This window comes from Gymnoscopelus microlampas (genome assembly GCF_963454915.1).
Source record: "Gymnoscopelus microlampas genome assembly, chromosome: 22".
NCBI classification, from domain to species: Eukaryota; Metazoa; Chordata; class Actinopteri; order Myctophiformes; family Myctophidae; genus Gymnoscopelus; species Gymnoscopelus microlampas.
In genome coordinates this window covers 1,945,111-1,959,660 of record NC_139959.1, presented here as the reverse complement: position 1 = coordinate 1,959,660, position 14,550 = coordinate 1,945,111, and the positions used below count along the sequence as shown (strand labels likewise).

The window sequence follows — 14,550 nt, the reverse complement described above, 5'->3', positions numbered from 1 at the left end:
CCATTTTGAACTAACTAGCATGATCCGGTCTACAGCCCGCCTACTGTATCCGGTAATCTGCACCTACACTACAATGCTCATACCGATTCCGTATCCGCTCTAAAACCTGGACCAGATCTCCAACCCGCAGAGCAAATCGACCCCCAGTCAGTCAGTCTCTCCACTTGCGTTGTTCTAGAATCCGTCCAGGAAGACGGGGTTGGGGTTTTAGCCTACTAGCCTTTGCTGCTGCGTTGCTAAAACAAAAAAAAAGCATACGGTGGATTGGAAAGAGAGAGTAAAAAGATGGCGGCGGGTAACGTCAACCCGTTTAATCTCAGCGACTCCGAGGAAGAAGAGGAGGCTGAGCGGCGGCCTGGAGAGGCGCTTGACACGAACGAGAGAAACCCGAGCGGCGGCGACGGTGCTCCGGGGCGGCCGCCGCCGCCGCTGCCTCCTCCGGGAAACCCCTTCGCGTCCGCGGAGGACGCAGCTGCGGCGGCTGCAGCAGGAGGAACGGCGGAGCCGCCGACCGCGCTGCTGCTGCTGCCCGGTGGCGGCGGCGGCAGCCGGACCAGCCCCAGCCCCAGCACCAGTGAGCCGGGCATGATGTCGGTGTCGGCCGCCGGAACCCCCCGGGTCTCTCCCTCCGCCGAAGCGGCGGCGGGGCTGACAGCGGGAGGAGAGACCGCCACCGCCGCCAGGGTACCAGCGGACGTGATCGCCGCTCAGCTGCTGCGGGACCAGTACATCCTGACGGCGCTGGAGTTCCACACCGAGCTGCTGGAGGCGGGCAGAGACCTGCCCAGGCTGCGGGACTACTTCTCCAACCCGGGCAACTTCGAGCGGCTGCAGAGCGGCGGCACCCCGCCAGCCGGCTCCAAGGACCAAGGGGGGCTGGCGGGTCTGGGTGGGGGCCCCGGTGGACCGCTGAGTGAGTACTGGCCTGGGCTTATTGAGCTTTGTTGGTGCAATTTGTATTTATTTATTATTTATTATATATGTATTATTATTTATTATGTATGTATTATTATTATTATTATTTTTAAAGCACACTAAAAAACACATTTAATGTGCTTTATATTGGCTTTATTATTATTATTATCGTCATGAACTCGGATGCAGATCTTAAGACCAGTCCACACCAATGCAACTCCTTAACCCATTAAGACCTGAGGCAATTCTTAAAAATGTTTTCTAAATCCAACAGTTTTTTGGAAAAAAAAATAAAAATGTTTTCAAGATTTTTCAAAAATAGCAGATCTACAAGCTTATGAGCTTGTAGATCTGTTATTTTTGAATAGCCAAAGAAATCTAATGCAACTACTTGCAACCATTATCCCCAATGGCAGTTGCATTGGTGTGGACTGGCCTTTAAAAACTGGTTTGTTGCAAGGAATTGTGACTAGTTGCATTGCTGGCCTTAAAGATGTGGATAAGGATAACCAACCAACCGGTGTCACTGCCATGATGATGATCGCCTGCTGCACCTGCTTGTCAGCCAGGTCTTTTCTGGGGCCCTGACTGCAAACCCAGGGCACCCTGGCCAGGCATCGATAGTTGTGGTGGGTCAGCTCTTTTGGCTGACAGACACCCAAGAATCTAAAACGCAAGATTGGCCCACAATTCACTTACGGTCTCCTTGATGAAATGGATGAACAACCAGCTTTAATGCAGTATGGATCTGTTTTATATACTTGTGTTTTCTACCTGGGTACTATAATATAATAAGATTTTAAACTGCATGTAAATGCCAAATATTTCAGACGGTGTAATTCGGTAATACGGTGATTCTCAACCGTTTTTCATTTGAAGGACTCCCATCCAGTTTGATATGCATTAGGGCCACAGACCTCCATTTGATACCATTTGTATCTCTGGGACCCCAATCTACTCCATTCATTTTTTACTCGGGACGAACATGGAACCAAATGTCTGTAACTCTCAGAGTTACAGACCTGCGGATCCACCTGGACCCCTGGTCAGCAACAAATGACAACATTGACACAATGATGGATGGTTGTGTTTTATTACAGGCTTATTTGTCAGCTATAGTGTAACTCCAGAGGCACACAGGTGTGTGTGTGTGTGTGTGTGTGTGTGTGTGTGTGTGTGTGTGTGTGTGTGTGTGTGTGTGTGTGTGTGTGTGTGTGTGTGTGTGTGTGTGTGTGTGTGTGTGTGTGTGTGTGTGTGTGTGTGTGTGTGTGTGGGTGGTAACAGTTTCCAGTTTCCACTGAATTGGTGTGTGTGTGAGTGAGAGACCAGGCAGGGATTATTATCGATGGTCTATGCAGGGGTGTGTGTCTGTACTGTAGTGTATGGAATTTTACCCTATGGCCCACACCGCCTCAGACTAGCTGACCACGGAGATGCAACACTGCATGCAATGCAAATCGTAGCCATGGTGACAGTTGAAACTACACATTTAGCCACCTCCAGCACAGCAGGGGCCAGGGGTTGTAGCTCATAATCTGTCATAATTCAAACGTTACAAACATGGTATACCTGGCTGTCTTGACTCCAAAAGTCGCCCGCCACTTGCATTATTCAGCACACAAACAAAGGAGGCCCTTTTCAAATAGAAAAGTACTCTTGAATGATGGACCAGTTACCTGCCAAAGCTGCCTGTTAACTAACTTACCATGCAACCGTCAAATAACTAGCGTCAGGCCGCTGATAAATGTGTCAAAAGGATTTTAACTCACCCAGTTTAAGCTCAAAACGCGTCGCAGCGCGACACGTTTTGAGCTTGTAGATCTGCTATTTTTGCTATTTTTTTTATTGGAATCCTATTTTTCTTTTTGCTATTTTTGAATTGGAATCCTGAAATGTAACATTTGTATTTAATTTCTAATGCATTTAGTTATACTAACTTCATGAACTTAAATACAAATACATTGGACATACAAAAGACAATAGATTTTTTATAATAGTCATTAAGCTACTAATATAGACTGAAGTAATTAAAGCGGGTCATGTTTGCATGTTTGGAATTGTAACAGCTGAAATCAATAATATGTCAGTATTACGATATTAACCTAAGCGAACCATTAAGTGAAGGTGGGCCGCCAGTTGCCCATGTATGATCTACATCTATACCACATCTACATCTATACCACATCTACATATATACCAGCAGTTATAAATCGTAATAAATAAATTAAATTGTAAATCACTGGAGTAGTGTGGTGGTGTTTACCTGCAGAAACACACTGCCCTCTCACTGTATTCTATTGGTGTTTACACTGTTTGCTTTGGTAGCACAAACATCCCTTGTCTACCAAAACAAACAGTGAAAACACCAAGATACAGCGAGAGGACAGTGTGTTTCTGCAGGTAAACACCACCACACTACTCCAGTGGTTGATAAACTGCTGGTAGAGGGAAATGATTGTTTTAAAAAAACGTGTTTTGCCATGCCATTCACACCCAGGCTTTCACCGTTTCAAGTAACATGACTCATTAGTGACTTGTCAAACCTGATGAAGACAGCACCAACGTTGCAGTGACCTTAAAATGATGTAAAAGCAGCTCATTGGCTAAAAATCTACTCAATATATCCCTTGATCGACTGGTTTGGTACATTGCGTGTGCTGTAGGGAAAGATTTAAGCCATACTCACCTGTTACACACCTGTTGTGTTTGTTTAATAACAAAAAATGAGATCTAAGATTAGGAAAGCTAAAGTGTAGGCTGTGAATTTAATTGATTTAGGTCCTCTCCCTTGGGCTGGTGTTTGCTCAAGACCTTGATGTTTAGATAGGAGAGTGTGGAGGGCAGCGATTCAGGAGTCCCGAGTTGGTGTTGGCTTGAGTAGACCGCACTCTCATATTGCATCAGTGTTTGTAACTGCGGGATGTGAAGCTCTTAAGGCAGTATTATGGGGTCACATTTTAGACCTAGTTGGTTATGGTTCAGTTATAGCTGTAGTGGCCCTGGCCTGCAGAGGATGCAAGAATTGGACGTATAGTGGCCCCCAGAGGACGGCAATCGGATGTAGTGTCCCCCAGAGGACGCCGGGAGCCCTCCCTGCAGGCGTGGTTGTGTAGCCTTAAGCCTTATGGGGCGTGGCGGGCAGCACGCCATGGATGGGGCTCACACACTAGCCTGAAGCCCTGAATAGCAGATGGCAGCCAGTCACAGACCCACTACATCTATTGTCTGTCAGCATAAAAGCTCTCCTCCTGCTGAATTGAATATCTAGGCCTAGTATCCCTTGTCTTGCTGCAACATGACAGCTAGACAGCTATTTAACACAAGGAGCTCTGTTTTTGCTTATCTGATTAGACACATTCTCCTGCGTTCATGTGTGTGCTTGTGTGTTGGTTTGCAGGTGTGTGTGTGTGTGTGTGTGTGTGTGTGTGTGTGTGTGTGTGTGTGTGTGTGTGTGTGTGTGTGTGTGTGTGTGTGTGTGTGTGTGTGTGTGTGTGTGTGTGTGTGTGTGTGTGTGTGTGTGTGTGTGTGTGTGCATTGTGCATTGTGCATGCACATGATGTGCTGTGAGATGGATGCTGCTGAAACGTGTGCAATGCTTCATTAAATTATAACACAATTAGGATGACAGAACTCAACATAGCTGTTGTCAATGTCAAGTAGGGATGGAGCTCGAAAACCGGGTCCATTATATACCCGGGCATGAATTTATCGAGACCCGGTTTTCGATAAGCTTTAGGCTTGTCGAGCCTGTTATCGAGTGTAGCGACCCATGACGTCATGTCTAAACTATCAAAACAAGAGGCGATCAAGAAATAAATCTAATCACCCACGCTGGCACAAACATGTTGGTCTAAAAGTGTATTGATAGCTGCAAGTTGTGCCAAACAGCGCTGTCCGTCCCTCAGTCTATCGTTGCCGAAAATGGCAGATCTACAAGCTCACAACGTGGTGCGAACAGAAGCAGTGTGAGCTTGGAGATCGGCCATGTTTGGTGCGTGACACCGTCGTACGATGAAGTATACATTGCGCTTTTAAAGTGACAGTACAGTACACACATTAACCGTTTCTTCAATATTATTTTCCAAAAGTAAAAAGGTCACTTGCCTTCTATCTGTTAGAAAAGTACTGTATTTGAATGCCCTAGTAAAATGTAGTGCACGTGATATATTTTGGTTAAAACAAAGAAAGAAGAATAGAAAAAATAACTATGCATTTTTTGTTTATAAAAAGTTGAAGAGACATGGAGATTTTATAGTAATTATTACAGTACTATTCATAATATAAAGCCATTTAACACTTATTGCACATTATATGAATGGTTGTTTTAATGATAGGCAAAAATATTTTTTACTTTTGTCATCTTCATTTAATTTTAGATAGTGGTCAGCCACAAACTCACTGTCACAACTGGCCAATAAAAAAAGATACCGGTTCTGTTCAGAATTTTTTGCCTCACGTCTTTTTTCTTAACAATAGAAAAAGATCGATAGTGGGCTCGATAAAAGCTCGGTTCGATAAGCAGGTTCGATAAGGTGCTCATTATCAATAAAAATTAACGAGCTCCATCCCTAATGTCAAGCTACAGTACCAGGGTTATTAGGAAACATTGAAACGGTCATTGGCAAGTAGAAATGAATGGGTGATGAGAGATTCCCCCTGCGCCCGCTTCTAGAGCTAGAGCCATGTCAGGTTTTGGGGTCCGATGCAGATCTCCATGTTTGGGGGGTTTCCTAGCCCACAGTTTACTGGTGTTTTGACCGATATTTTGTCAAAAAGTGTAACATTTTCTAATCAATTTGAAAAAGTAAAACGGATTAAAGTTTGTATTTGATACAAATAACAAATAACATTTTGATAGATGAATATACTCTCTCAATTAAATTAAACTGCAATACCGGTTTATGAAAATAACATTAAACATTTATTGTACAATGAACATGCAAACGGGTAATGCACAGTTACACATAAACTGAACTCTGTTTTATTTAACCATTCGGGCCCTAATCAAACATTTTCAAAAATAGCAGATCTACAAGCCACATCGCGGCAAGTTGTGAGCTTGCAGATCCGCTATTTATTTTTCTTTTCTTTTTTTGCCTGTAATGACATGCCAATATAGATGTGATCCAAAAAGTCAAATAATGTCTGAGATATATATACAGTTAATACCTCCTTAATCACACCGCAAATAATTTATATTACGGAAAGGAATGGAGGGACTTGGATCAAGGGCCTGTCTCTCTACTTTCCTTTCTCTCTGGATTCATATTTATATTCAGATAAATAAGGTGTTCCCATGTGGTCTGGAGTGATCTTTCACATTGTTGTCTTGTCATCAGAATGACAAGAGTTCCCTGTGTTACAGAGAGGTCCTGTTGACAAGGTCAGACATGGCTGCAGCATCTGTCTGTCTGCCCACTGACACAAACCGTTTAGATTGCCAAGATCCCAGGTAATTATTTGTAATTCAGTCAGACAACTCTTTGATTTTTTTTAGCATAAAAAAGATCTGAAGCGTAGCTTGGCATCAGGCCTCTGTCTCTCTATTCAGTCCCGGTAAGCATGAAAAATGCATAATTAAGTGATATACACATGCACAGGGATAATTACAGGGAATTAATTAAGACCCCAAAGGGGAATATAGAAACCGAGCCTACAGGTGGATGCTGGGAGGCGGTGGGATTTGTAAAACTGCATTGGGCAGCAGCAGCAGACAGTGAGGCAATGGACAGCAGAGAGGCAGCAGCAGCACAGTAAGCAGCGAGGAATGATCAGCAGGTAGGCAGGGAGGTTTAAATAGCCTGTCCTGATCAGGTGAAGAGTGCATGTGACTGCAATTGGTCACCTGATCAGGGTTTGGCGCGCTGCCTTGAGTGGTCTGCCTGATCTAGCCCTGCAGGCTTGGCATCATATGTTTATTTCCTCCTAGAGAGAGAGAGCCATCCAAATGAACTAGCAAACAGAGGCCCTTAATTTTATGGTCTTGGTTCTTTATCTCTGTGGGTTATGATTTTTCTACCATTTTCTGGTACAGTAGGTTGTTTGGCAATAGCCAATTTTGTGTGTGTGTGTGTGTGTGTGTGTGTGTGTGTGTGTGTGTGTGTGTGTGTGTGTGTGTGTGTGTGTGTGTGTGTGTGTGTGTGTGTGTGTGTGTGTGTGTGTGTGTGTGTGTGTGTGTGTGTGTGTGTGTGTGTGTGTGTGTGTGGTGTGTATGCCCCCCTCATAGTTGATTAGTCGTCAATTAGCCTCTTAGTCCATTTTGTCTAAGTTGACCAAGGTGTGATATGATATCAGATCAGACATGTTTATTTTCCCTTGCTCAATGACAGGGCTGAACCCTTATTGGTGCCATATCTTTGATCAAATGGTCATATGTGTAACTGTATTTAATGGCCCCTGTGACAATGTTGTTCCTCTGTGAGCCTGATGGACGGGGAGATCATCATAGGTTTTACAATTTTAACTGATACATTATTAACTGACAATGAAATGATCAGCAGAGAAGTCCTTTTGCATTATTGGAGTAAATGTCTCTCTATCTGGGAGTGTGACGAATAAAGCGATCCAAATATTCACCCAGGGGTTGACACCAAGGTCTCAGAGGAACTTCAGGTCACGTTCTACTTGCCCAAAGGTCATGCCCACTTGCCCGAAAAGTAAATCGTCATTATAAAATGAAAGGTAAAATTTGAATTATCATTCATTTTAACACTTTTTATTTTATACTTGCGATTTCTGGGGCTGCACGATATGGACACAATTTCATACCTCAATATTTATGCCAAATATCTCAATCAAACTGTCAGGGCAACCTGAACGCAAACTCCATCTGCCCGACCGTTTTATTTACCTGCCACTGGCAGTCGGGCAGTCGGGCAACCGTTAGTGTCAACCCCTGTTCACGTTGTATGGATGTACTCCGTCATGACACAAACAGCAGTTTAAATTCATGTGAATTAATCGCACAAAAATAAACACTTCCGACGTGGCGGAGACAGCCCTAGTGTGGTCCAATAAGAGTGCAAGGTCCTTCTTCCTCTGTATCATGTCTGCAGCTGTGTGCTCTTGGCACTTCTGTGTCACATTGAAGCAGTCCTCTGTCACACCAGCCTGCTAATTAGCAGACCAGTAGCATGAATGGCTCTTCTCTCCCTTTCTCCCCACGTGGTATAGTCAGTCTAGTTATATAGGCTCATGTGATGCGCTACTCACTTACATCCTTGAATTAGGATGGTGCGCGTCGCTCAATTTGTTATGTCGTTTGTTTCCTCGTCCTTGGAGGAACAATTGTTCTACAGCCTTCCTGTGTGACTGTATTAGACTTGTTATTACTATTTTTTATATTATCCTCATAATAAATCCTAGCCATTGGTATTTATACATGACAAACAAACAAGCTACCACGAATTCCATTCGTGGTAGCTTGTACAAAACTACTTGAGCTTGACTGTCTCACACAGTGGCAAACCTCACGCAGTCATCAGCCACACTTAATGCACTCTGCCAAGCTAGTAGCTACCTATCAGTGTAACCTGTACTGTATATACTATCACTATTTCTCTTTTTCTCAACTCTCACTCCCTGTATCTACCTCTTGTGAACACACACACACACACACACACACACACACACACACACACACACACACACACACACACACACACACACACACACACACACACACACACAGGTGCAGTTCAGTGGGAGCAGGGCGATTAATGACATTGTGGGAAAACTGGCTGGGATCCATGACGCTCTTGACAGGCGCCTACTGCCTGCCTGTTCATATCTCTCTGCCCTTCCTTAGGGGGGGTGTGTGTGTGTGTGGTGCACGTGCACGCTTATGCTTGCACGCTTGAGTGTTTATACGTGTGAGGATATTTGTGTGTTTCTGTCTGTGTGTGTACATTTACAGTTTACACCAGAGGTTGAATTCTTAGTAAAAGAAAGTCCCACTTGAGCCGCCGGCATCCGTATTTTGGGGGTAACATCAGCCAAAATTGCAGTTCTACATTCTACAAGCTATTTCAACTCATCCAGTTTAAGGGAATGTGTTTAGCCATGCTATTCACTCGCATGCTTTGTTGCAACTGACACAAGTCAAACCTGAGGAAGATGGCACCAAAGTTGCCATCACCTTAACCACTTGAACCCCAGCATCCATTATTCTGAAGGGAATATTTATAGCCAAAAAATAGCCGATCTACAAGCTCATGTTGTGAGCTTGCAGATTGGCTATTGTTGGCAAAGAGATTTGACGTAGACAGGGAAAAAATGGTCCAAGTACAACAGACGCAACTCAGCCAGTGGTCGGGGAGTCATCTGATCGTTAAGCATTTCACACTACACAAGTCTCTTTCTTGAAATAGGCCGTCATATATCGTTGTGTTTTTCACACTATACGATTGATCGCCGACAAGGGATCACACACTGCAGGATGTTTCACAGGACTCAACGCTGAGAGTAGAGCCCTGCAACTGCAGCAGAATCCCGTGGTACCCGCAGGTTCCAACGCAAATTCATACTGTGATGATGTTCAGTCGGCGACAGAGCCAAATATCAAACCTGCTAGATATCTAGAAATGCCCGGGAAGGCATCGCCGAGCACTATTATCACGGCCCGATCCTCTCGCAGAGCCTTTCACACACATCGAGCAAAACCTTGGGAATTAAAACCCGATCTGTGTCAGATCGGGGGTTTTGTTGGTGAAAAGGGGCAAAAAAGGTCCCCGACAGCATAATCGGAGCAAATATCCTACAGTGTGTGTTTAAGTGGTTGAACGTGTGTTGTATACAGTAGGTGGAACAGTTTTGTGTGAGTCTGTGTAGGCTATCGTTTAAGCTTTACTCGGGCAACTCATTTAAGAGGGGATTCGATCCAATCAGTCACCCAGGCAATAAAATGTTGCCCTCTACATTATACTGCCAGAATGGATCAATCTCTTCCCAGGCGTTGTCCTGTCTAATTTTTCATTCATTTTTAACCCTAACCCTTTCTATTATATTATACCTTCCATCATCGCTTAGGTCACTCCACCTCACCACCTAGCACTCAGACCTTGTATCAGCAGTAGTTGTTGCCTGTTTAAATAGACACTAGTTATGTTATATAGAGATGTTGGCTACTTGTTCACACATTCTATTATGTTATGAAATGCATGTTGTTTACTTTTCCAATGTCCACAGATGCAAAGTATGTTATTTAGATAGGTACATTATTTACACAGATGTTAAATGTTTAACTGCCAAACCTATTTACTTTGTAAAAGGGATGGGTCACAATAATCGATTGATCATTCCTGAGGCTCAAAATCAAATTGTAATGTTTGACAGGCTAGTCCAAAGGCTGACCACAGTAACTAGTTCATTTATGTATATATCTGATTTCTTTTCTGCATTTGGCCAATTGTTGTTTTGGAGTATACATGAACAAGTTCATGAGGCTACCAAAATAAATGACATCATTCACTGATGAAGCTTTTTTTTATGGCTTAGTTACAGTAATTTAAAAGATGCACATGCTACTGTTTTGGCTTATTTATAATAACAAACAACAGTTAATAGGCCAATGCAATGCTGTTATTGTAATCTAGGATGGTGAATGGTGCCATTTTGATTTATTGTCGATCAGCTAAGACAATGTTCTGAAGGATTATCTCAACTTCACCCTTTGATATTAATTAAAAGACTGGAAAATGTGTGTGTGTGTGTGTGTGTGGGGGGATATTTAATGAATCTGTTCTTAATAACAATAAATAAGTAAGTAGCCTTGCCGAGCCATGTGGCCCATAGGTCAGGAGGCTGTCGCTTGTTTCTGTAGTGTGAGTAATCATTGCTATAGTATAGAGTGCTTGTTCAGTAATAGGGGTCTCCCCGTCTCTTCAGCTCTTTAATAAACATAAAATGCAGTTTTCTCTCCTGATACCTGACAATGCATTTTCTGTGAAGAGCTGGAGAGTCCACTGTTACAGAAAGAAAACACCAGCAATTATTGATATCATAATATAGAGCTTTCTTTATTTTTTTATGAAAAAAAAAAAAAAACTTTTGCTTTTACAGAAAAAAAGGTACACTACTGTTGGGCAGAATGAATGTTGAATAGATTGTATTGTTTGTTTTAGTGTGTGTGTGTGTGTGTGTGTGTGTGTGTGTGTGTGTGTGTGTGTGTGTACGTGAGTGAGTGAGTGAGTGAGAGACGCGCACGCACACACACACACACACACACACACACACACACACACACACACACACACACACACACACACACACACACACACACACACACACACACACACACACACACACACACACACACACACACACACCCACCCAGACAGAACCGCCGTGTGTGTGTGTGTGTGTGTGTGTGTGTGTGTGTGTGTGTGTGTGTGTGTGTGTGCAAGAGAAAGAACTTAGGTTTTGTGTGTGTCTGTGTGTGTGTGTGTGTGTGTGTGTGCCCAGCGGGGGTGCATCAGGGAAGTGTCATTCTGAAATGTCAGACCTGTCCCAGTGAGGACAATACACGCCAGGGGCTCAGGCCTGAAATGTCATCCACATAGCAAGCAATATACCTGCTTTTAAATCACACACACACACACACACACACACACACACACACACACACACACACACACACACACACACACACACACACACACACACCCCTACACACACATACAGGGCCAGTGAACATTCTCACAGAGGGTGTGTATGTGCGTTTCGCAAGGTCATGATGAGGTCATGAAAATTAAACATTAAACAGCACACACACACACACACACACACACACACACACACACACACACACACACACACACACACACACACACACACACACACACACACACACACACACATATATTAGAAAGCTCTGCCTGCTCCCTCTTGAGCCAATCTTTAGGACAATTGGAGAGAAACCTTTATAAGCTATACAGCTCAGCTAGGAAGAAGTGTTATGATTCAACAGTGTTATTGATTTATTCATGTGTTAATTAATGAATTCATTACTTTTCATTCATTTGGGCCTAAGCACCCTCCAACCCACAATATACTGTAGCAGCAAATCAATGCTTACTAGGCTTGGGCCTAAAACAGCCTACTGTGTGTACATTAAGTTATGCCTGATTGTGCACCTCCAAAAAATAGCAGATGTACAAGCTCACACAATGCGTCGGGAGGTACGATTGTAGATCGGCTGTTTTAACCTGACCTTGGCTTCACCTGGGCTGTCTGCATGTTGATGGTGGAGGACAAACACATTAGCATTGCAACTTGGAAGGGGAACCCTTGTGGGAAAACTAACACCGTTAGCTAAAGCTATCAGGTTAGCTTAGCTCAGTGAAATAGAAGCACAGGTGTGCTAAATGCCCGTTCAGGGTTTTTTTTGTTGTTGTTATTGCAGCCCTTTATTTTTCATTGGCTGTCACCAGTGGTGGAAGAAGTACTCAGATATTTTACTTAAGTAAAAGTAGCAATACCACAATATAAAAAATACTCTGTTACAAGTAAAAGGCCTGTGTTCAAAATGTTACTTCAGTAAAAGTGCTAAAGTATTGGCTTCAAAATATATTAAAGTAACAAAAGTAAAAGTACTAAAATTAAAATTGCAGATCTACAAGCTCACAACGTGTTGCATCTCGACATGTTGTGAGCTTGTAGATCGGCTATTTTCAAATAGCCTATGTATAAAATAGGGCTAAAGTGGTTAATGTATGTTTTATAATGATTTATATCTGCAAAGTAACTAGTAACAAATAATTGCTGTGGAGTAAAAGTACAATATTTTCCTCTGAGATGTAACGGAGTAGATGTAAAAGTACTGAAAACTGGAAATACTCCAGTAAAGTAAAACTACCTCAGAATTGTACTTAAGTACAGTACTTGAGTAAATGTACGTTGTTACTTTCCACCACTGGCTGTCACTAGGCCTGACACAATTAGTAGATCAGCTATGTGCAGTGCACTATGTTTACACTATTTTGAAAGTATAAAATGATTAAATATGTCTGTAACTTCTTTATATATTTAAGTTATCTGCTCTGTGCAATTTCTTTTACGAAGCCTCAAATGCAAACAGAAATGTAATTTATATTCATAATGTAGCAAGTAAAAGTTAATAATCGTGACAACAGAAGGATATTGTGTTGCACAAGATATCGGTTCTTACAATAGTATATTGTTATTAGTTATCTCTAGGACGCTGATGGGGGGCGAGCGTGTCACTAAGACCTGGAACGCACCTGTGTCACTTTAGATTTCTTTGGCTATTTTTGAAAAATCTTGGGAACATTTTTGGGGGATTTTTTTCAAAAAACAGAAAACATTTTTAAGAATCGCCTCAGGTCTTAATGGGTTAAAATCTCCAATGACGGTGGTAGGACAAAGGTGGGGGTCTCAGTATGGTTGTGAACCGGAGGGCTATAGAGCACTCTTGAATGGAAGGATGATGCAGCCCTATATTTCTTCTGATATAGACGGGAGGGTGTTAAGGCTCAACTCTTAATATGTGGCGGTTGGTGACTATACTTGCCTATATGACGTTATATGATTTATAGTGCACTCAATGGGCTTATTCGTCTGTGACTCTGTGGAGAATATATGTAGCTATTCCTCCGAACCTCTTGAGAATATAAAGTGTCTATTCTCCCGTGGTCTCTCTGAGAATACTCCTCTATTCGTCTGGCAGCAGAGCACTGTCTCTAGGAAAAAGGCTGACTTATGACTAGAGATGTGACGTCCTGCTGTGACGTGACGTCACGCTGGCATTGTGCCCAAATTAGGTGCTTTCATGCTGGGCGTCGACGCGTCGTAATCCTTCGCTACACTAGCTGTCACCAGTGTTGCCAGATCTGCTTATTATAATTTCCCCGCAAGATTTTATTTGAAAATAGCAGATCTACAAGCTCACAACGCAACGCGTTGTGAGCTTGTAGATCTGCTATTTTCAAATAGCTGATGTATATGTTAAAGTGCTCATGTGGCCCATAGACGCTTCTTTTGGGCTGGTTCTCCTAGACATGGTTGCTTGTTTCTCTCACAGAATCTGGCAACACTGCTCACAGGAGTTGTGGTCTAGTGGAAACAATCTCAGTTGTCTTGCATCATCTTTGGCATGGCAGATCTGTCTCAATCAATCAATGTGAGTGTTGCACGTAGACTCTCAAGTTGCCGTGTGGCTGTTAGACGAGAGGTTCTCAAAATGGGGTACACGACTACACGAGGACCCCCAGGGGTCCTTGAGGGGGTTTCCAGGGGGTCTGCAGCAAAATTAGTTAATATAGCATCACAATCAGTTTAACCACTTTAACCCTACTGTGTATACATTGGCTATTTGAAAATATGCGAGCTTACAATGCGTCGCAACACGGTGGGTGGTGAGCTTGTAGATCTGTTTTTTTTTTTTTAAATCTTCAATAATTGCTAACACAAATCTAGTAAGGGGTCCCTAGTACAAAATATATTCAGATGGGGGTGTGTGGCCAAATACATGAAAACATATGGGGGTCCTTGACATCCTTGACAAAATCTTGAGAACCACTAGCCAATGGATCCGTCTGGCTCAGGCTGTCTGTGTGATGAATTTGGATCTGAGGCTAACCACTGTCTGTCTGTGTCTGTGTCTGTGTCTGTGTCTGT

At 43.0% G+C, this 14,550-nt stretch overlaps 1 protein-coding gene across 7 annotated transcripts in view; it reads left to right on the top strand.

Annotated features, from left to right (window-relative positions):
* Positions 1-10: 10 nt before the first annotated feature.
* The window catches only part of relch (RAB11 binding and LisH domain, coiled-coil and HEAT repeat containing), a 100,033-nt gene continuing 85,493 nt past the window's right edge, over positions 11-14,550 (top strand). For 5 of the 7 annotated variants that reach the window (XM_084048354.1, XM_084048351.1, XM_084048353.1 and 2 more), the window contains exon 1: positions 12-913. In XM_084048354.1, coding sequence (XP_083904480.1) covers positions 286-913 — 628 coding nt within the window. In that variant the 5' untranslated portion in view covers positions 12-285. Of the gene's footprint in view, positions 914-14,550 lie in introns of all 7 variants that reach the window. The other 2 variants (XR_014600085.1, XM_084048352.1) reach the window with 2 other exon arrangements.